Source organism: Emys orbicularis, chromosome 20 (genome assembly GCF_028017835.1).
Source record: "Emys orbicularis isolate rEmyOrb1 chromosome 20, rEmyOrb1.hap1, whole genome shotgun sequence".
NCBI lineage: Eukaryota > Metazoa > Chordata > Testudines > Emydidae > Emys > Emys orbicularis.
The window spans coordinates 23,544,056-23,564,281 of NC_088702.1; the positions used below are offsets into that span (position 1 = coordinate 23,544,056).

A 20,226-nucleotide genomic window follows, 5' to 3' on the forward strand; every position below is an offset into this window, starting at 1 on the left:
AGAAGCGGCAGAGGGAGGGGGAAGCGAAGGAGGAAGGGGGAGAAGAGGCAGAGGAAGGGGGAAGCGGCAGAGGGAGGGAGAAGCGGAGGAGGAAGGGGGAGAAGTGGCAGAGGAAGGGGGAAGCGGCAGAGGGAGGGAGAAGCGGCAGAGGGAGGGGGAAGCGAAGGAGGAAGGGGGAGAAGAGGCAGAGGAAGGGGGAAGCGAAGGAGGAAGGGGGAGAAGTGGCAGAGGGAGGGGGAAGCGGCAGAGGGAGGGGGAAGCGGAGGAGGAAGGGGGAGAAGTGGCAGATGAAGGCGGGAGAAGCGGCAGAGGAAGGGGGAGAAGCGGCAGAGGGAGGGGGAAGCGAAGGAGGAAGGGGGAGAAGCGGCAGAGGAAGGGGGAAGCGGAGGAGGAAGGGGGAGAAGCGGCAGAGGAAGGGGGAAGCGAAGGAGGAAGGGAGAGAAACGGCAGAGGGAGGGGGAGAAGCGGCAGAGAAGCCGTAGCGCGCCCGCATTTCACACAACGGTGCGGGAGAGGGAGACCTGCCACACGAACATCCCATCACCGACCCCACGACCTGGGGGGCACCCGACGGGATTAACAGGCAACAGGTGTAAGATTAGCCCGAGGATGTAATTTCACCCTCCACAGAGCAACCTGGGGAACTCCCTGCCAGGGGATGCTGCAGAGGCCAAAACTCTAAGCTGCTGGAGGACAGGTCCATCAATGGCTACTAGCCCAGGTGGTCAGGGCCACGGCCCCTTGCTCGGGGTGTCCCTAAGCCTCTGACTGCCAGGCACTGGGAGTGGCCGACTGGGGTGGGGTCACTCGATAATTGCCCTGTTCTGTTCATTCCCCCGGAGTAGCTGGCTAGAGGTACCGCTGGGGGAATTCTGCACCCAAAATTACAAATTCTGCACACAATATCTGAAAATTCTGCAAAATTCTTTTTTATTTGTCAAAATAACACAATAGAATCATGCCGGTTTCATTGATTTTGGTCATTTATTTCAAAATATCTGTCAGCAAGTCTGTCCATAACAATACAGACAAAAAAACCAATTCTGGTAAAAAAAAAATTTGACAAATAGATTCCTTACGAGGCATTTTAATACAGAACTTTGCGTAATACATTTACACTACATGACAGACCTGTATTTCCTGCACCCCTCAGAAGCAGGGCAAAGCCTGGGGGGAGTCGGGGTAACGGAGGAGCTGAGGGAGAGGGAGGGGGCCTGGGAGTGAACCTGGAGGGTGTTGGGGGGGGTTGTTCGGGAGTTGGGGAGCCTCCCCCATGCAGACCCTGCCTGACCCCAAGCCTCTCGTTCAGTCAGGCATGTCTGCCCCAGTCCCCGCACCCCCGATCCCCATGGGTCCCTGCAGCCCCCGTCCCCATGGGTCCCTGCAGCCCCCGTCCCCAGGTTCAACGCTGTCCCCCCACTAGCTCCTGAGCCCCCGTCTGTGACCCCCCCAGCACCCCTGGGTGCCCCACTCTGTCCTAGCCTGGCTCTGCGGGCAAGGGCTGTGATGCACTCTGCTCCGGGGGGATTCTCCGGCACTGGGCAGGCACAGATGTCCCCCCCACACACACACCCCGAAAATACATTCTGCCCCAACAGTGCTGCAGTTCTGCCCGTTGCCCACCAGGGGACGCTGTGGCGCCAGAACTGCCGGCTGCGTCCATGCCGTGGGCTGTCCTGGTGCCCCAGCGGCCTCTGGTGGGCAAAGGCGGAACTGCAGCACAGCTGGGGCTGAAATGGGTTTTTTTGCGGGAAAATACAAAATGATGCGGGGCAGATGAATTCTGTGCGTCCGCAGATGTGCAGAATCCCCCGGGTACAGGCTAGCGCCGGGCTTCTCAAACTGGGGGTCGGGACCCCTCAGGGGGTCATGAGGTTCTTACATGGGAGTCAGAGAATCATAGAAGATCAGGGTTGGAAGGGACCTCAGGAGGTATCTAGTCCAACCCCCTGCTCAAAGCAGGACCAATTCCCAACTAAATCATCCCAGCCAGGGCTTGTCAAGCCGGGCCTTAAAAACCTCCAAGGAAGGAGACTCCACCACCTCCCTAGGTAACGCATTCCAGTGCTTCACCACCCTCCTAGTGAAATAGTGTTTCCTAATATCCAACCTAGACCTCCCCCGGGGCACGAGCTGTCAGCCTCCACCCCAAACCCCACTTTGCCTCCAGCGTTTATAATGGTGTTAAATATATAAACAAGTGTTTTTAATTGATAAGGGGGGTCACACTCAGAGGCTTGCTGTGTGAACGGGGTCACCAGGACAAATGTTTGAGACCCACTGGGCTAGAGGGACCGTTGGTCCCCTGTTCGCAGCTCCGGAGGGTCTGGATTCTCTCCCACTCAGGCACTGGCTCGACCCAGCGTCCCTCCGAGGAAGCCCAGGGAAGGTCGTCTCCGGGGAAAAGCACAGGCTGTAGCTGGTGCTTTCAGCATCGCTCCCGGGTCGGGACTGGCCCCGTCTCCCCCGGGAGGAGCTGGTCTGGATGGGGCCAGTCCCTCCACTGGTGGCCGGCGGCCAAGAACCGAGCCGGGGGCAGAGAGGGACGGGGGATGTGGAGGGAGGTTAGGGTTGTGACGAACTGGGACTGTTCTTACTGTGATCTGTAAGTGCTGACAGGGGAGTGTGGCTGGGATGGTCTGCATTGGGGGATGGGAGAATGACTGAAGGGAAATACCTGAGCCTGTAACATGAGAACCCAGGAGGGGGCTGGGGCGAGGTGACACCTTTGCCCGGGAAACTGAACAAAGGCTGTGGGAGGGGTCGCTGAAGGCAGACTCGGGGAAGCTGGCTGGTGAGGTGGCTGGAGGCAGGGAGGGCTCTGACCTCTGGAGGGGGGCTGGGATGCCCGAGGACCCCAAGATGGACCTAACTGAGGGGTATCCTGTTGTCTGTGCCTGCACGACCTGTCTCGGACTGTATTCCCGTCGTCTAAATAAACCTTCTGCTTTACTGGCTGGCTGAGAGTCATGGTGAATCGCAGGAAGCCGGGGGTGCAGGGCCCTGAGTCCCCCCTTACTCCGTGACAACTGGTGGCAGCGGTGGGATCTACTGCACCCCGTGGACGGCGCTTCCTGCAGTAAGTGACTGGGGAGCAGTAAAACGAAGGGGGATTGACGGGGACCAGGCGTGCTGAGGAGTCAGAGAGAGAGACGGTTATCACCCCTGGGAGTGTGTGACCAGCGAGAAGGACTTTTGCAGTAACAGGGTCCCCCGGGGGATCGCAGCGAGTGGTCCCAGGGGCGGAGGAGTCTGCAGCTCGACCCTGGCAGAGAGGTGGTGACCTCGAGAAGGGCTGGCACACTAGGGGTCTCCCTGGAAACGGTGGGGAGCGGTGAGCACACAGGCCTGTGAGTGGCCAGCAGGAAGATGTATGCCAAGCGGCTTAAGAGCGACCTGGTGGAGCTGTGCAAGCAGAGGGGGGTGTGCACTGGGAAGCTCACCAAAGAACAGCTCATTGCCCAGCTGGAGAAGGGAGATCGCGCGAATGAACTGATCCCTGTCTCTGAGGGAAGCAGCCTGGCAGATGCAGCGCAGGCCCCAGTGTCTGTCCCAGCTGGGAGTGGTCAGCCGGCTGCTGAGGGCTTCCCGAGACCCCTCCTTCCTATGCCTAAGGGAAGGGTGGGGAGGAGCCCAGCAAATACCGAGGGTGCTGTGACCCCCCCGGCCAGCAGGGGATCCTCCCGGCAACGCTCGCCGGCCAGCAGGGGATCCTCCCGGCCACGCGCAGCATCCGTGGAGCGGAATGGGCTGGAATGGGAGATAGAGCTAAAACTGAGAGAGCTGGAGGATCGTGAACACCAGAGACAGCATGAACGGGAGGAGAATGAGAGACAAAGGCAGCATGAAGAGAGAGAGAGGTCAGAGCAGTTGTCACGGAGTAAGGGGGGACTCAGGGCCCTGCACCCCCGGCTCCCTGCGATTCACCATGACTCTCAGCCAGCCAGTAAAGCAGAAGGTTTATTTAGACGACGGGAATACAGTCCGAGACAGGTCGTGCAGGCACAGACAACAGGATACCCCTCAGTTAGGTCCATCTTGGGGTCCTCGGGCATCCCAGCCCCCCTCCAGAGGTCAGAGCCCTCCCTGCCTCCAGCCACCTCACCAGCCAGCTTCCCAGACTCTGCCTTCAGCGACCCCTCCCACAGCCTTTGTTCAGTTTCCCGGGCAAAGGTGTCACCTCGCCCCAGCCCCCTCCTGGGTTCTCATGTTACAGGCTCAGGTATTTCCCTTCAGTCATTCTCCCATCCCCCAATGCAGACCATCCCAGCCACACTCCCCTGTCAGCACTTACAGATCACAGTAAGAACAGTCCCAGTTCGTCACAAGGGTGCCTTCGAAGAGCTGGCTGTGACTCCCTGCTGTGCCACACTCCTGCCGCCGCCGCTGCGTGCCTCAGTGTCCCCCTCTGTGGTCGCAGAGGGGTGCCGACTCCATGGAACTATGGCTCTTGGGGGCCCACTGATGATCTGGCCCCCAAAATCCAGGCTGATTAAAAATCCGGAGGAGAGTCAGAGATCTCCCCTCTCCACTGAGCCGGGGCTGGGTTTATTCTCCTTTCTATTTCCCTCACTGGGATTTAACTTCCACTTTTAAAGGAGCCTTTTCGCCTCCGCCTGCTTCTCTTCCTTCGTCGGTTAGCCGCGGGGCTCTGCTTTGGTTCTCTCACTTCGGGGGATACATTGAAGTTGAGCCTCTGTTATGGTGTCTTTAAAAAGTTCCCACGCAGCTTGCAGAGATTTCACGTTTGGCGCTGGACCTTTTCATTCCTGTTTCACTGACCTCCTCGTTTTTGTGGAGTTCCCCTTTCTGAAAGGAAATGCTCCAGTGTTGGGCTGCTGGGGTGTTTTCCCCACCACAGGGATCTTCATTTGAATTATATTGTGGTCACTATTACCAAGCGGTCCAGCTATAGTCACCTCTTGGACCTGATCCTGAGCTCCACGTAGGACTAAATCAAGAATTGCCTCTCCTCTGGTGGGTTCCAGGACCAGCTGCTCCAAGAAGCAGTCATTTATGGTGTCAGAAACTTTATCTCTGCATCCCGTCCTGAGATGACATGTACCCAGTCAATATGGGGATAGTTGAAATCACCCATTATTATTGGGTTTTTTATTTTTATAGCCTCTCGAATCTCCCTGAGCATTTCACAGTCACTATCACCATCCTGGCCAGGTGGTTGGTTATATATCCCTCCTGCTATATTCTTATTATCCAAGCATGGAATTACTATCCAGAGAGATTCTCTGGTACAGTTTGGTTCATTTAAAATTTTTATTCCATTTGAGTCAGCGCTTTCTTTCACATCTAGTGCCCCCACGACCTGGTCTGTCCTTCCGATAGATTTTGCACCCTGGTATTACAGAGTCCCATTGATTAGCCTCATTCCACCAAGTGTCTGTGATGCCTGTTACATCGAAATCCTCATTGAATACGACGCACTCTAGTTCACCCATCGTATTGTTTAGACTTCTAGTATTGGTACATAAGTGTCACCGAGTATGGGGGGACTCAGGGCCCTGCACCCCCGGCTTCCTGCGATTCACCATGACTCTCAGCCAGCCAGTAAAGCAGAAGGTTTATTTAGACGACGAGAATACAGTCCGAGACAGGTCGTGCAGGCACAGACAACAGGACCCCCTCAGTTAGGTCCATCTTGGGGTCCTCGGGCATCCCAGCCCCCTCCAGAGGTCAGAGCCCTCCCTGCCTCCAGCCACCTCACCAGCCAGCTTCCCCGAGTCTCCCCCTTCAGCGACCCCTCCCACAGCCTTTGTTCAGTTTCCCGGGCAAAGGTGTCACCTCGCCCCAGCCCCCTCCTGGGTTCTCATGTTACAGGCTCAGGTATTTCCCTTCAGTCATTCCCCCATCCCCCAACGCAGACCATCCCAGCCACACTCCCCTGTCAGCACTTACAGATCACAGTAAGAACAGTCCCAGTTCGTCACAATAAGCACTTTAAAAACTCGTCTCCTTTTAGCTGTGTGCCATCGCACGCTGTAATTGAATGGGACTCTTTTTTATTGGATTGTTTCTGATCAGACCCTGCCTGTATTTTATCATTTTCCATCCTCTGGTCCTCACCAGGACATAGAGAATCTCCATGAATAGCTCCTCCCCGAAGGGATGTCTCTGTCCGAACCACGTGCTCCTTCGCACCTGTCGGCTTTCCCCCAGTCCTTAGTTTAAAAACTGCTCAACGACCTTTTTAATGTTAAGTGCCAGCAATCTGGTTCCAATCTGGTTTAGGTGGAGCCCATCCTTCCTGGATAGGCTCCCCCTTTCCCAAAAGTTTCCCCAGTTCCTAATGAATCTAACCCCCCCACACACACACCATCATCTCATCCACGCATTGAGACCTGCAGTTCTGCCTGTCTACTTGGCCCTGCACGTGGGACTGGGAGCATCTCAGAGAATGCAGCCATGGAGGTCCTGGACTTCAACCTCTTCCCTAGCAGCCTAAATTTGGCTTCCAGGTCCTCTCTCCTATCCCTCCCTATGTCACTGGTACCTACATGTACCACGACCACCAGCTCTTCCCCAGCACTACACATAAGTCTATCCAGATGTCTCGAGAGATCCACAACCTTCGCACCAGGCAGGCAAGTCACCATGAGATTCTCCCGATCATCACAAACCCAGCTATGTTTCTAATGATCGAATCTCCCATAACTAACACCTGCCTTTTCCTAATGACTGGAGTCCCCTCCCCTGGAGAGGTAACCTCAGTGCGAGAGGATATCACATCATCATCTGGGTCCCAACTATGGGATCATTTCCCTCTGCTCCAGTTGGATGTTCTCCTTCCCCGAGACTTTCATCCTCCTCAACAGCTCAGAGCTGCCAGACCGGGGGTGGGACCGTTCTACTGTGTCCCGGAAAGTTGCATCTCTATATGTCTCTGTCTCCCTCAGCTCCTCCAGTCTGGTCTCCACAGCCCGTACGCGGTCGCTGAGGGCCAGGAGCTCCTTGCACCGAATGCACAAACCCGCCACCCGCCCACAGGGCACGTAATCAGACATGCTGCATTGGGTGCAATAAACTGGGCAGCCCCCGCTCTGCTGCTGGGCTTCTGCCTGCAGCCCGTTCCTTTGTTGTTCTTTTATTTGATCAGGGGGTGTTCGGGCTTTAAGAAATGGGAAGTGTCCCGAGCCCCCCCCCCCACTCCCCCTGTGAACTGTCTCTCAAAACTCCCGCTAGCCGCACCCGTTGGCCACTCCTCTGGTCGCGTAGGAGCAGGCGCTGTAAAGCCCCGGTCTTCCTGAGTAGCCCCCCGGTTAAGGGTTGATGGGGGCTAAAGGGATTAGGGATCAAAGCCCCACCCAGAAGCTCTCGGCCTTGCCTAGCAGGCTGCCAGGCTCAGCACACAGTCCCCCAAACGAACAGACCACATGGTATATTTCGGTCTCCTCTGCACACTCGCCGTGCCGTGGGGGCTGTTTCGCTCTCAGCCCGGTTCCCCGGGGCAGATCTACACCAGGTACGTCCGTCACCGCAGGAATAACCCGGCAGACACAGCCTGGGCGGCACCTCAGGGCTCCTCGCAGCCGGGGCTGAGAGCATGTCTGAGTCCAGGTGAGCAGCCAGAGACTGACCTGGCCGGCAGACAAAACACCAGACCCCCACCGCACCCCCTGCCCCCACGTCCTGCCCTGTCATTTACCCGGCTCGGCTGCGCTTGGAGCAGCTGGGACGCTCCGGAGCACAGAAAATCCACCCGCCCCCACCCCGGCGCTAGACCAACCTCCCCCCGGCATAGACGCAGCCAGGTCGAGGGGAGGATGCGCCGTTGGAAGCTCTCCGGGGCACGGCCTCTCCCTGCATGTCCGTGCAGTGCCTGGCCCCATGGGGCGCTGATCTCAGCTAGGCCTGCGGCCGATGAGTTAGGTTAACGATGGCAACGGGGAGGCTGTATTGGCAAGCGGCCGAGCACCGAGCTTTCTGCCCCTGTAGCGCCAGGAGTGCCCGTAGCCCCCGGGGGGAGAGTTAATTCACTCAGGCCGACGCTGCCAGCCATTCGCTAACGCACCGAGCGCGCCCTGCAAGGAACGGAGCGACAGCGCCCAGAGCGTCGGCAAGCTCCCAGCCGGCTAATGGAGACGGTTGTGTCCCGGGCTGGGGGCTCTGGCACAGCTCCGGATGAAGCCAGGCAGGACTCTGGGGCAGCGTCTCCCTGCAGGGCTCCCACCAGGGCCAGGAGCCTCCTGGGTCTGACCTTGGAGCGTTCGGCCCCCTGGGGAGCCTCACACCCCCCCCAAAGGGCCTTGCCCCCCCAGCCAGCAGCGACTCCCAGCCAGCGAGTGACCCAGACGGGTTATTAGTCGGGGGAACCCAGCGTAGAACAGAGCTTGTGAGCACAGGGACCAGGGACCTGCAGCGAAGTCCGAGCCCAGGGCTCCCCCGAGTCCCCAAAATGGAGACTGACTCCCTTCCCGCAGCCCAACCTCAGCCATGACCCGCTGCCCCCCTCCGGCCTTTGCCTCCTTCCTGGGCAAACTGGTCACCTGGCCTCCACCTCGCGCCTTCTTCTCCAGCACTGCGGCTGGCTCCTTGCGGGGGACGGGCTCGTCCCTCCGTCGCCAGGCTGCAGTGTCAGCCAAAACAGGGAGCAAAACCCCCAGCGCTCCCGGCCAGGGGAGGGGGGCAGAGAGCAGCGGCACGGCCCAGGAGGGGAAAGCGACCTGGATGCAGGGAGCCAGCGTTGCTCCTCACTCCCCCTCCGGGAGCAGGGGGACCCCTGGCTGGGAGCAGTATCTGGGCGACTTGCGTCCATGGGGGCATCTCCATCACTGACCATTGGAAAATCGACGTCTGTTTGGCCAGCAGAGGTTGCTTCGGGATCAGACCACGGCCTGGCGCCATGTGTTGGCAGAGGGACCCCAGGGTCCTGGCCCAGCAGCACTCAGCTCGCAAGGCCTCGGCCCAGCAAAGGTTCTTCGTGAAACCGGGGAACGGAGCGGACGCTGCACGGTGGATCTGGGCTCTGAGCGGGAGCGAAGACACACCCGCCCGCTGCCAAACGTAGCAGCGGGAGAAACCCGGGGTCCTCCTTGGACGGGTACGCGGAGTGACTGACCGGGGAGAGTCCCAAACCGCTTTGCACTCTTTGCCTGGGGACCCCTGGACTGCCCAGAGCCAGGCGGGCTGGGCCGATGGCCCTGTTATGGCCACTGAGCTAAGACCGGCTCTAGCCCAGGGCGAAGCTGTGCGTGGACAGGGCTCTCAGCAGCAGGGACGATGGGCTTCCGGCCATTGCCTGGCCCCCAGGGAAGAGGAATTCCTCCGAGCTGCTCACCCCTGGCGCCCGGCTTCCTCTGCAAGCCACCGATCCAGTGAAGAGGTCCCTGCTCCAGCCCCTGCAGGGAGACGGGGCCAAGGAACCCTAGACCAGCCCTGACTGGGGTTCATGCAACCTGGTCGTAAAACCCTCTGGGGCCGGGATCCCACAGGCCCCTGGGGCACCCACCCCCTGCTGAAGTGGCCAAGGAAAGTTCTCCCCAATGTCCCACTGAAACCTCCCTTGCTCCAGAAGACGCGGGGGACTCGGAGAACATTTGCTCAAAGCCAGTGAAGACCCATCAGTCCCCCACCACCTGCTGCAGGCTGAACACATCCAGTTCTTCCCGCAGCTCCTCTGAGGCCAGGCGGCCCCAACCTCCATCGTTTGTGTGGCTTCGCCAATGTAGCCACCTCTTGGTGCCCAAAACCAGCCCCAGTGAGCCGGAGTGTAGATCTGGCTAGTTACCGCCTGCGTCGTACGTCCCCTGCCCAGTCATCCAGCCTCGGCTCCTTAGAGACCAGGAAGCCCAGCTTCTGGCAGCCGGAGGGGAGTGGAGCAGCAGAACACAACAGCTGCTGTGTCTCTAAACTGTCACTGCCACACACACACACACCCCACCCCCCCTAAGCCCATGAGGCTCCGCCCCCAGCCGGACCAAAGCCCCGTTTAGCAGGGCGCAGCACCCCCCTTCCTCGGGGGCTGATTTCCCCTTTTCGGGGTCTCCTCTGGGGAAGGGGCAACAGGTGGGGAGACACGGCAGCTCCTGCCGTGGCTGGAATTCTCATTAAAAACGAATTCCAGGCAGTTCCTCCCAACCCCCCCAGGAAACCTCCCCCCTGGCAGCACTGAAACATCCCCCAGCCGAGCACAAGCCGGCCTCGTCCCCCAGAGACAGACGAGAAGCCAAGTGCCCGGGGCGCGCTGGGCTTTCCACGCTGCCCACGACAGCAGCCTAGTGCCCCGCAGGGCAGCCGGGTCTCAGTGCTGGCCGGGAGCTGGAGCGAGTGGCCAGCCCGGAGCTGCCCTCAGACACACCCGCCCTGCGCCACAGGGAAGCAGCCGGTGTCTGTCTGCGGAGATCCCGGTCACGGGAGCCAGGCTCTGGCTCTACAGGACAGCAGGGAGCAGCCCAGGGTGCTGCAGTGATGGCAGTGGTGGGGGGGCAGAGGGGGTGTCCTACACACTCCCTTGCCCTTCTGGGGGGGCCCTCACATCCAGGCTCCCCAGTGTAATACACAGCCCTGCTCGGGGCGGGGGGGGGAGACACTCTGCAGACACCCAAGATGGTGACATGTCTCCCCGGCCACCAGAAAACGACCTGGGACCCCGGGAAGACGGGGACCAACTTTTGGCCACCTAGGGGGCTTCAAACAAGTGCCCAGAGGAGAAAGACTCTGCAGCTAAATCCCCCCCCCACACCCCCCGGTTGGATTCGACCCATGGCCGTCAGAAAGCTCCAGGTCTCCGTTGCAGATGCTCCCCATCCCCGAGGGTCGCCGCAGAACGGGCCGGCTGTGAAGCCCCCTGGCGTGCCCAGCTGCCGGCCGCCCCAGCGCGATGGAAGCCTCGCAAAGGAACAGGCGTAGGTGTGAAACAGGAACCGGGTTTTATTCTCTGACGCTCGTTTTAATGTTTCTTGTTTGCAGCTGCCACCTGGAAGAGAGGAGGCGGGTGAGAGCCGTGCCGGAGAGGGGAGCGGCGGTAAGACAGTCTAGGTGCACCCCCCCGTCCCCGTCCCCCCCCGGGACAGGCTGTGCCGGTCACACGGGCCACTTCGCGCAGACCCCAACAGCACTAGAGTGCAGCACGAACGGTCAGTCTTTGCTGACTGTCTCAGAGCAGCTTTGGTTCCTTTCTAGGCACGACTCCATGTTCTGCCGACGGGCACTGGGCCGGGGTCGGGTTCAGTTCTGTGCTGGAAGCGCTCGGCCCCTGCAGGAGAGGCAAGCGAGCAAGGGGGACGCCCAGCAGTACGCGGCCGGGGCTGGCTCTTTCCTGGGCATGGGGGCAGGGAGAACGTCCCTTGCCACGCTGCCATGGGCTGACCTAAACCCGCTTTCAGTGACCCTGGACACACGGGCGGGGTCCCCAGGCCCTACCCAGCACACGGGGGGTGGGAAGGCAGCGTTACCTGGCCGGCGATTCTGTCCAGATCTCTCTGTCCCTGGGGGGTGAGTTTGCGACCTCTGGAAGGAAACAGGAAGGGTAAAGAATCCGTCACTGGGGAATAACGCTCTCCCGGCACCCCTGGAGCCGGCTCAGCTGCAGCCCGTGCCCACCACGCAGTGTTCAGATCGGGCTCCGACGCCCGGCGCACTCAGTGTAAACCCGACGGGCTGCTCTGAACCCCGCCTCTCCTCCCGCCCAGCAGTGACGTCCGGCCAGGCCCCTCGACACTCACCCATCCTGATCCTTCTCCACCATTTTCAGCCCCTCCAGGGCCTGCAGCACCCGCCTGGCCACGCTCTTGGAGCCGCGGCTGAAGTGGCTGGGCATGACGCCGTTGCGCTGCCGGCCCCCATAGATCTTGGTCATGGAGCCGACGCCGGCACCGCCGCGGAGGTACAGGTGCCGGGCCGTGGACGCTGCAGAACCACAGGCAGAGCCCATTAGCCTGGCGTCTCGGCAGCTGCTTCCAAGCCAAAGCAATAACACCCCCTCTCCCCCGCCCAGCCGCTCCGCGCAGCCACTCTGCCCCGGCCAACACGGCGGGCGAGGGAAGGGGCCAGGGATCGGCCCAGCTGGGCAGCGACCAGGAGACTCGGGGGCTCAAGGCTCGGTTTGCCAGCTAGGAAGCCGGCGGCGCCGGAATCGCTGCACAGGGCAAAGTTCCTCCCGCCACCCCCCCCCCAGCCTGCAGGGCTGGTGAAATCAGAGCACAGCCCCTGGCAGCAAGCCGACCCCTCACTAACAAACCCAGGCCCCCTTGCCCTGGGATCAGAGCCCGGACATTTCTCTAGTTCAGCGCTGGAGGGTTCGGGACGCGGGACGCGTTCGAGAGCCTCTCGCCAGCCAGACGAGGCTCCCGGGCAGGAAAGGCTGAATTCAGAGCCCGTCCTTTTGCCCTACGCGGCGTGTTCACAAGCCAACCCAAGAGTCACAAACGAGCCGCCAGAGGCCCTCAGACAGCACCGGGAGACGGACAGAGGAACCGCGGTGGCCAAACCCATGGATCAGAGACGCAAGGCCACAGTCCCTCACTAGCAACGCAGGGTGCTCGGTCTGATCACGGACAGGGCATCTCCTCCCACACCCCCAGCTCCCAACAGGCTCTAACACAACACACTACTTTAAGTGCCGAGCAGTCAGATTCCGGATTTGTTCGGCGTTTGCTGGCTGAGGCTAGCGGCCGCTCCGCAGGGCGCGACACACAAGCCGAAGCCCCGAGAAGACTGGACAGCGCCAGCGCCAGCCGGCATGGGAGGGAAGTGGGCTGCGACCCCCCAGCTCATTCGGGGTCACTGCTCCACTGGCTATGGGGAGGCAGACGCGCCCCTCGCTGTATGGGCAGGGCTGGGATTCTTACCTGCTCGGGTATAGAACCAGTTCTCATCGTACGGGGCCAACTCCTTGTGCTTGGCGAGCTTGACCGTATCCACCCACTCGGGCACCTTCAGCTTTCCTGACCTGGAATCAAGCCAGGGACAAGTCGGCAGCAGCTCCAGGGGGAACGCTGCATGTCCACGCGACAGCGGGCAGGCCTGCAGGGGAGACTGCCCACGGGCCCAAGGAGTGCGGGGACCCACAGGCCCCTCCAGAGATCAAAAGGGGCATTTTGGGAGAGGAAACTTATCCTGGCCAGATCCACGGCAGCTGCCCCGACCAGCCCTCCCCGGGTCGGAATGAGCCTCGTCCTGCCGGCCCCCCGCCCCCCGGAAAAGGGTAAAACTCACTTCTTGAGGAAGGCAGCCAGGGCCCTGACGAACTCCTGCTGGTTAACGTCTTTCACCGTGACACCAGGCATCTGCAAGATAGGGGAGCCGTGCTACAAGCTACTCAGGGCCCCTGGAGGCGCACACAGGACCCCGGCTTTCCCCAGGCGCGTCGAGTGCCACAGCGGGGAGCTGGGTTTAGCTCCATGGCAGAGCTGACCCTGCTGGGATGCAAAGTGGGAGCTCTGGGCCCAGACCCAGGAGCAACCCTGGGACAGGGAGAGCACCCCTGCCCGGCGTGGGCACAGTGGGGATCGGGGTTCTCCGTCCAGCCTAGGCTGGGCCCCCCGCAGTCCCCACGGGCCAGCCTGTTTGTATCATGGCGGCAGCCGGGTGCCACCCTGCCAGGCGCTGCAGAAACCCAGGAGTGACTGTAGGCGCTGGGCTGGGCGAGGGCAGGGAGCAGGGTCTGGGTTCCTGGTGCCCCACGGGGCAGACGGCACAAATCCAGATAAGCTCAGCCCCAGCGGGGGCTGATCCTGCCCAGGCACCCGCACCCCCTGGCTGCCCCCCACCCCGGCGGGGGGGGCCTTCAGGTACCACAGCCCCAGGGCCAGCCCCCCCAGCCTCAAGGGCCAGCCCCTCCCCCGCTGGGCAAGGGGCGGGCAGGGAAAGGCTGCAGCATGGCCCACAGGGCAGATCGGAGCCCACGCCACGCAGGGCTGCCCCCAGCGCGCCCCCCCCACTCCCTCCGACACGGGGCTGCCCCCAGTGCGCCCCAACACGGGGCCACCCCCCCCACTCCCCCCGACACGGGGCTGCCCCCAGCGCGCCCCCCCACTCCCCCCGACACGGGGCCGCCCCCAGCGCCGCCCCCCCCTCCCCCCCGACACGGGGCCGCCCCCAGTGCGCCCCCCCCACTCCCCCCGACACGGGGCCGCCCCCAGCGCGCCCCCCCCCCACTCCCCCCCGACACGGGGCCGCCCCCAGCGCGCCCCCCCCACTCCCCCCGACACGGGGCCGCCCCCAGCGCGCCCCCTCCCCACTCCCCCCGACACGGGGCTGCCCCCAGTGCGCCCCCCCCACGGGGCCGCCCCCAGTGCGCCCCCCCCACTCCCCCCGACACGGGGCCGCCCCCAGCGCCGCCCCCCCCCCTCCCCCCGACACGGGGCTGCCCCCAGCGCCGCCCCCCCCCACTCCCCCCGACACGGGGCGGCCCCCAGCGCCGCCCCCCCCCACTCCCCCCGACACGGGGCGGCCCCCAGCGCCGCCCCCCACTCCCCCCGACACGGGGCCGCCCCCCCCCACTCCCCCCGACACGGGGCCGCCCCCCCCCACTCCCCCCGACACGGGGCGGCCCCCCCCCACTCCCCCCGACACGGGGCGGCCCCCCCCACTCCCCCCGACACGGGGCGGCCCCCCCCACTCCCCCCCACACGGGGCTGCCCCCAGCGCCGCCCCCCCCCCCCCGACACGGGGCCGCCCCCCCCCCAGTGCCCGCACCCGGCAAGTCTGCCCCACCCCGAAGCGCCCCCCCCCCCACCGCGGCCGGTCCCCCGGGGATGGGGGGGTCCCGCGGGCCGGGGGGTAGCGGGGGACGGGGCCGGGCGGGGGAGGGAGGCTCCATACGGGGGCGGCCCAGGCCGGCGGGCAGGGGCCGGGCGCGGGGGGGTCCGCGCGGGGGGGGTCCCTGGCCGGGCCCAGCCCCTCACCTCGCTGCTGGCTCCGCGCTGCCGGGCTCGGAAAGGGCCGTACGGGGCCGCCCGCCCTCAGAACACGGGGCCCCAGATCCCGCGAGAGGCGCTCGCCCAATCGCGCCCCGCGAGAGCTGGGCTCGGCCAATCGCCGCCGAGCGGGAGGGGGCCGGGCGGGGGCCGCGCGGGGCGGAAGTCAGGGGGCGGGGAAATCAGCGCGGGGCGTAAACGCCGCTTGTCCGGAGCTGCGGGGCGGAAGTGTGACGTAACATCGCTTCGTTGTGACATCACAGCCTCGACGTGTGATGTAACCGCATCTAATCGCAGTCCCATGACATCACAGCATCCAAATGCGATGTCACCGCGTCTGATCACTGTCTGGTGACATCACAGCGACTCATTGTGACATCATCTCACCTTATCACAGTCTCATTGTGACATCACAGCGACTCATTGCCATGCTGGGGAGCCCATCCCCCTCCCCCAGCTAGGGTGACCAGATGTCCCGATTTTATAGGGACAGTCCCGATGTTTGGGTCTTTTTCTTATATAGGCTCCTATTACCCCCCAGCCTCTGTCCCGATTTTTCACATTTGCTGTCTGGTCACCCTCCCCCCAGCCCCCCGAGCCAGCCAGCCCCCCCCACACACACACCTGGGAACGACCTGCGCTGGACGGAGCCATGACCCGATCCCCCTCCCAGTGGCGTAGCCAGCTTCTCAGTGCAGGGGGAGCAACCATAAATAAGGCGCCCCCCCTTGGCTCCTCCTCTGACCACGCCCCTCCTTGGCTCCTCCTCCGGCCGCTCCGCGCCCCCCCCCCCCCCGGCTCCTCCGGCCACGCTGCGGCCATGCTGCGCCCCCCCTCGGAGGGACTGGGGTGGGGGCCGGGCGCGGGGGAAGGAGTGACAGGCGGGCGCTGCTTGGTTCTCCCAGGGGCTGGGGGGAGCGGAGAAGTGGGGCGGGCAGCAGCTGGCGGGCAGATCCCCTCTCCCCGGCAGCTTCCTGCTTCCCTCGGCCCGGAAGCTGCCGGGGAGAGGGGATCTGCCCGCCAGCGGCAGAGCGCTCGGTCGCCGATCCCTGAGCCGCTGCAGGAGGCGGCCGCGGCGGCGATGTTGGGGCCGCGCTGAGCGTGGGGCACAATGGCCGAGGAGCCGGCCCCTTCACTCCTCTGGCCGTGCCCGCCGCCCCCCCCCCACAATGGCTCCTCTGGAGTCCGACCGTGCTGCCCCCCACTTGCCTGCAGGACCCCAGCGGCGGCCCGGCAGGCGCCGCTTTTGAAAAATGTACTGAGGGGAAGCGGCTGCTTCCCCTGAACCCCCCTAGCTACGCTACTGCCCCCTCTCTCCCCCTCACCCCCCGAGCCAGCCAGTCGTCCCCCCCCCCCGCCACCTGGGAACGACCTGCGCTGGACGGAGCCATGACCCGACCCCCCTCCCACCCCCGAGTCAGCCAGTCCCTCCCAGCCCCCTGCCCCCACCCCCGCACCAGCTGGGAACCATCCCCCCCCCAAGCCAGCCAGTCCCTCCCAGCCCACTGCCCCTGGCCCCCCACCAGCTGGGAACCACCCCCCCAGCCCCCCACTGCCCCCCCCAGCTGGGAACAGCCTGGTTGGAAGGGAGCCGTGGTCTGTTCCCCCCCCCGCCACAGCCAGCCAGTCCCTCCCAGGCCCGTGGCCCCCCACCCCTGCCCTTTCCCAGAATCGATTTAACAAATGTTCAGTACAAGACGGAGGCCAGGCTCACGCTGCCGTCACGGGACAGTTTTATTGCCCGACAGCTGCATGATCAATCCCTACCACAACTTCTTCAATAATTGCTCCGTGAGCCGGAGGGAGCCCCCCCGTTTTCCCTGCTCGCGCTGGCTGGCGGGGCTGGATGTCTCCAACTCGCCCAGCCAGGGATGGCACCCAAAGTCCTTGAACCCATGGCCAGAGCTCAGCACAAGCCACCGTCCAGGATGGGGCCCGTATTTAACAGCCAATAACCCCAGGGACACAAAGACAGGAGAAGAAAACCCAGCCCCTGGCTGGGGAGTTGCTGAGGGGGCAGGCATCAGAGATTGGGGGTGGGGGGGTGTCACCCCTTCCCTTTACAAATAGGACAGTGAGCTCAGCGGGGCGCTAAGCTGTGATCGGGCCGCCAGCCCCTCCCGCTGGCAGGGGAATAAGGAACAGGGCTGGGCCTTGGTCCTTCTTATCTTCGGCCGCTCTGGCCCTGGGGATGAACCTTGGCGCTGGAGCAGCACGGGACGTAGCGGAGGCAGACGGACCTGAGCGTCCGCCCGAAGTCCTTCTTCCTCATGGCGTAGACCAGCGGGTTGGCCAGGGAGTTGAGGTGGGACAGCAGCACGGCCAGGCGGTCCAGGGCCGCGTAGCTCCGGCAGCCGGGGCAGAGGAGCCGGACGCAGTAGATGACGTGCAGCGGGATCCAGCAGAGGCAGAAGATGCCGAGCAGGAGGAGGAGGGTGCGAGCCATCGGCAGCTCCCCTCGCTTGGCCGCCCGCAGCGGCTGGGCGAGGAAGTGCCCGCGCACCAGCCGGAAGAGGTCGGCGTAGATGCCCAGCAGGGCGCCCAGGGGCAGCAGCGTGCAGGCGAAGAAGACGAAGTAGACCAGGTATTCGGGGGCGAAGACGGAGGTGAAGGAACAGCGCCCCAGGTGCTCGTCGTGCAGCTGGCTGTAGGGGGGCGCCCCACGCGTGCCTGGATACACCTTGGAGAGGAAGCCGCCGTAGGGCTGGTCGCGGGCGATGAGGACCACGGCGGCTCGCTCGGCGGCGAAGCTGGCGGCCAGGGTCCGGTTCCGCTCCATGTAGCGCCCCTGCCGATTCCAGCCCATCATGGGGGAGAGGCCGATCAGCAGCGAGAGCAGCCAGCACAGGCCCACGGCGCCCAGCACCCGGCCCCTCCTCACGTACATGGCGTAGCTGCAAGGAGAGAGCTGGCTCAGGGCCCTGGTGGGCTCCACAGACGCCCTCCAGCCGCCCGGCAGCCTGGGCAGAGCCACTCCCACCGGGATGGCCTGGCGTGCGCTGGAGCCTGCGTGCCAATGCTGCTGGCCGGAGGGGCAGCTGCCCCCCAAGGCCTGCTAGGAGCAGTACGGCCCCCAGACCCACCGGGGCCACAGACTGGCTTGCCCGGCCCTGGAGCCAGCCCAGCTGGCGTGTCCCACTGCCCCTTGGCTGGGGAAGTCCCCACCCCCCCGGGAGGCCCTGCCCCGCACCCCACGCGCTCGGGGGGGCCCATCTTTCTTGCCTGCTGGGCAGCCGGATTTTCAGGTGAGCGTTGAGCGCGATGAGCAGCAGCAGGAGGATGGAGAACTGGGTGGTGACCAGCGGGAAGCAGGCCAGGAAGAGGCAGGTGTAGAAGCACAGGGTGAGCTCCAGGCTGAGTACTACGGAGAAGGGGATGGCCAGGGCGCCCACGCCCAGGTCGGCCAGCGCCAGGCAGGCCACCAGGCAGTTGGTGACGCTCCGTAGCTCCCGGTGCAGGCAGAGCGCGGCGCACACCAGCAGGTTGGTGGCCACCACGGCCAGGGCCAGGAGCCCCTCCAGAATGACGAAGCCGAGGTACAGATCCATCGGGGCACAGGTAAGGGGGCACCTGCCAGCCCTGCTGCTGAAGGGAGTGTCCCCTGCAGCCGGCCCTGCCCAGTGATAAGCGGCTGCCGGCTGCGTTTGCCGAGCGATCCCTGAGCAAACAGATGAGGGCTGTGGAGGGCGGGCGCCGCGTGGATCGATCCGGCTCCCACGCGGGTGACAGGCGCCAGCTGGCGGCGGGAGAACGGCGGGGACCAGCGAGCTGCCTGCGGGTTTGGGGAGCAAGCGAGGGCGCGGGCAGACTGAGGCACTGCTTGTGGGGGGGGGCAGTTCAGATAAATGCCTGACCTCTAATTCTGGCACTTCAGCGGTTCGCCCCTCATGACGAATGCAGGGCTGGGAGCACCCTGGGGCAGGGCCCGGCTCTGGGTTCTGTGTGCGTGCAGCCCCTGGCGCGCTGGGGTCCTGGGCCAGGACGGGGACTCCTACGTGCTACCATAATACACCTAATAAATACCAACCGTAACGTGCAGCCCCTGGCACGCTGGGGACCTTGGCCAGGATGGGGGCTCCTGGGTGCTACCGTAAACACACCTAATAAATAGCAACTGTAACGTGCAGCTCCTGGCGCACTGGGGTCCTGGGCCAGGCCAGGGGCTCCTGGGCGCTACCATAATACACCTAATAAATAGCAACAGTCACATGCAGCCCCTGGCACACTGGGGACCTGGGCGCTACCGTAATACATCTAATAAATAGCATTCGAACGTGCAGCCCCTGGAGTACTGGGGACCTGGGCCAGGACGGCCTTTGGAGAAACAGGCTGCTGGCCCGTGCTGGAGAACAGTGGGGGCTGTTGGTGGCCCCCCCAGCGCTCCGAGAGCTGCAGCCGGGGCCGACAGAGCCCTGGGGACCCGCTGCTAGTGTGGGTGGCAGAGCAGATGGCCCCGGAGCCCCGTGGGCGGCAGCAGAGGGAGGTGCTGGTAGCTGGAGAGCGACGATCCGCCCGCCCTTCCCTGCCCTGCACCATCCATCCCGGTCGCCCCTCGCGAGAAGCAGGGACCTTCGCCTGGCGGGTCTCCCAGTGTCCTCCTGCCGTGGGGAGCTACCGGCTGGGCGGGTGCACGCTGCGGGTGGCTCCCTAGACTAACCGGCCCCGCGAGGTGACCGGATCTGGCGCCTCGGCAGCTGCAATACAGACCTCCTGGCTAGAGAGGGGCTGTGACGCGCCTGCCTCCCTCTACGGAGTGACAAGGCCGGGGCGTTAATATTGCTTATTGGGCCAACTTCTGCTGGCGAAAGGGCCGAGCTGCCAAGCTCCATAGAGCCCTCCCGCCGGGTTTGTCTAACGAGCGGCGCAAATGGGCTCTGACGAGAGGAGCGTTTATGGGGGACGGGGTCAAGTTTTGGGCCCCACACTACAAGAAGGATGTGGAAAAATTGGAAAGAGTCCAGCGGAGGGCAACAAAAATGATTAGGGGGCTGGAGCACATGATTTATGAGGAGAGGCTGAGGGAACTGGGATTGTTTAGTCTGCGGAAGAGAAGAATGAGGGGGGATTTGATAGCAGCCTTCAACTACCTGAAGGGGGGTTCCAAAGAGGATGGAGCTCGGCTGTTCTCAATGGTGGCAGATGACAGAACAAGGAGCAATGGTCTCAAGTTGCAGTGGGGGAGGTTTAGGTTGGATATCAGGAAACACTATTTCACTAGGAGGGTGGTGAAGCACTGGAATGCGTTACCTAGGGAGGTGGTGGAATCTCCTTCCTTAGAGGTTTTTAAGGCCCGGCTTGACAAAGCCCTGACTGGGATGATTTAGTTGGGGTTGGTCTTGCTTTGAGCAGGGGG

General features: G+C 63.5%; 2 protein-coding genes across 2 annotated transcripts; both read right to left on the reverse strand.

Annotated features, from left to right (window-relative positions):
* Window positions 1-10,866: 10,866 nt before the first annotated feature.
* On the reverse strand, window positions 10,867-14,953 carry RPS19 (ribosomal protein S19). Its single transcript, XM_065420089.1, has 6 exons — window positions 14,862-14,953; window positions 13,171-13,241; window positions 12,804-12,904; window positions 11,679-11,862; window positions 11,409-11,463; window positions 10,867-10,930 (listed from the first exon to the last, which is right to left on the reverse strand). The coding sequence occupies exons 2-6, from the start codon at window positions 13,239-13,241 to the stop codon at window positions 10,904-10,906; spliced, it is 438 nt and encodes a 145-aa protein (XP_065276161.1). The 5' UTR covers window positions 14,862-14,953; the 3' UTR covers window positions 10,867-10,903.
* A 2,084-nt stretch (window positions 14,954-17,037) lies between these two features.
* LOC135892264 (adenosine receptor A1-like) lies at window positions 17,038-18,421 on the reverse strand. The gene is made up of 2 exons (XM_065419964.1): window positions 18,096-18,421; window positions 17,038-17,767 (listed from the first exon to the last, which is right to left on the reverse strand). Exons 1-2 carry the CDS (start codon window positions 18,419-18,421, stop codon window positions 17,038-17,040), a joined length of 1,056 nt encoding a protein of 351 aa, XP_065276036.1.
* Between the last annotated feature and the right edge of the window lie 1,805 nt (window positions 18,422-20,226).

Bases quoted from the DNA above. Each gene is read 5' to 3' on its own strand.
- RPS19 (XM_065420089.1), bottom strand. From the start codon at position 13,241: ATGCCTGGTGTCACGGTGAAAGACGTTAACCAGCAGGAGTTCGTCAGG. The intron at 11,863-12,803 runs GTAAGAATCCCA...GTGGTTCTGCAG, and splicing joins CTGGTTCTATACCCGAGCAG to CGTCCACGGCCCGGCACCTG. The intron at 11,464-11,678 runs GTGAGTGTCGAG...GTTTCCTTCCAG, and splicing joins GTGGAGAAGGATCAGGATGG to AGGTCGCAAACTCACCCCCC.
- LOC135892264 (XM_065419964.1), bottom strand. From the start codon at position 18,421: ATGGATCTGTACCTCGGCTTCGTCATTCTGGAGGGGCTCCTGGCCCTG. The intron at 17,768-18,095 runs GCAAGAAAGATG...CTCTCCTTGCAG, and splicing joins AAAATCCGGCTGCCCAGCAG to CTACGCCATGTACGTGAGGA.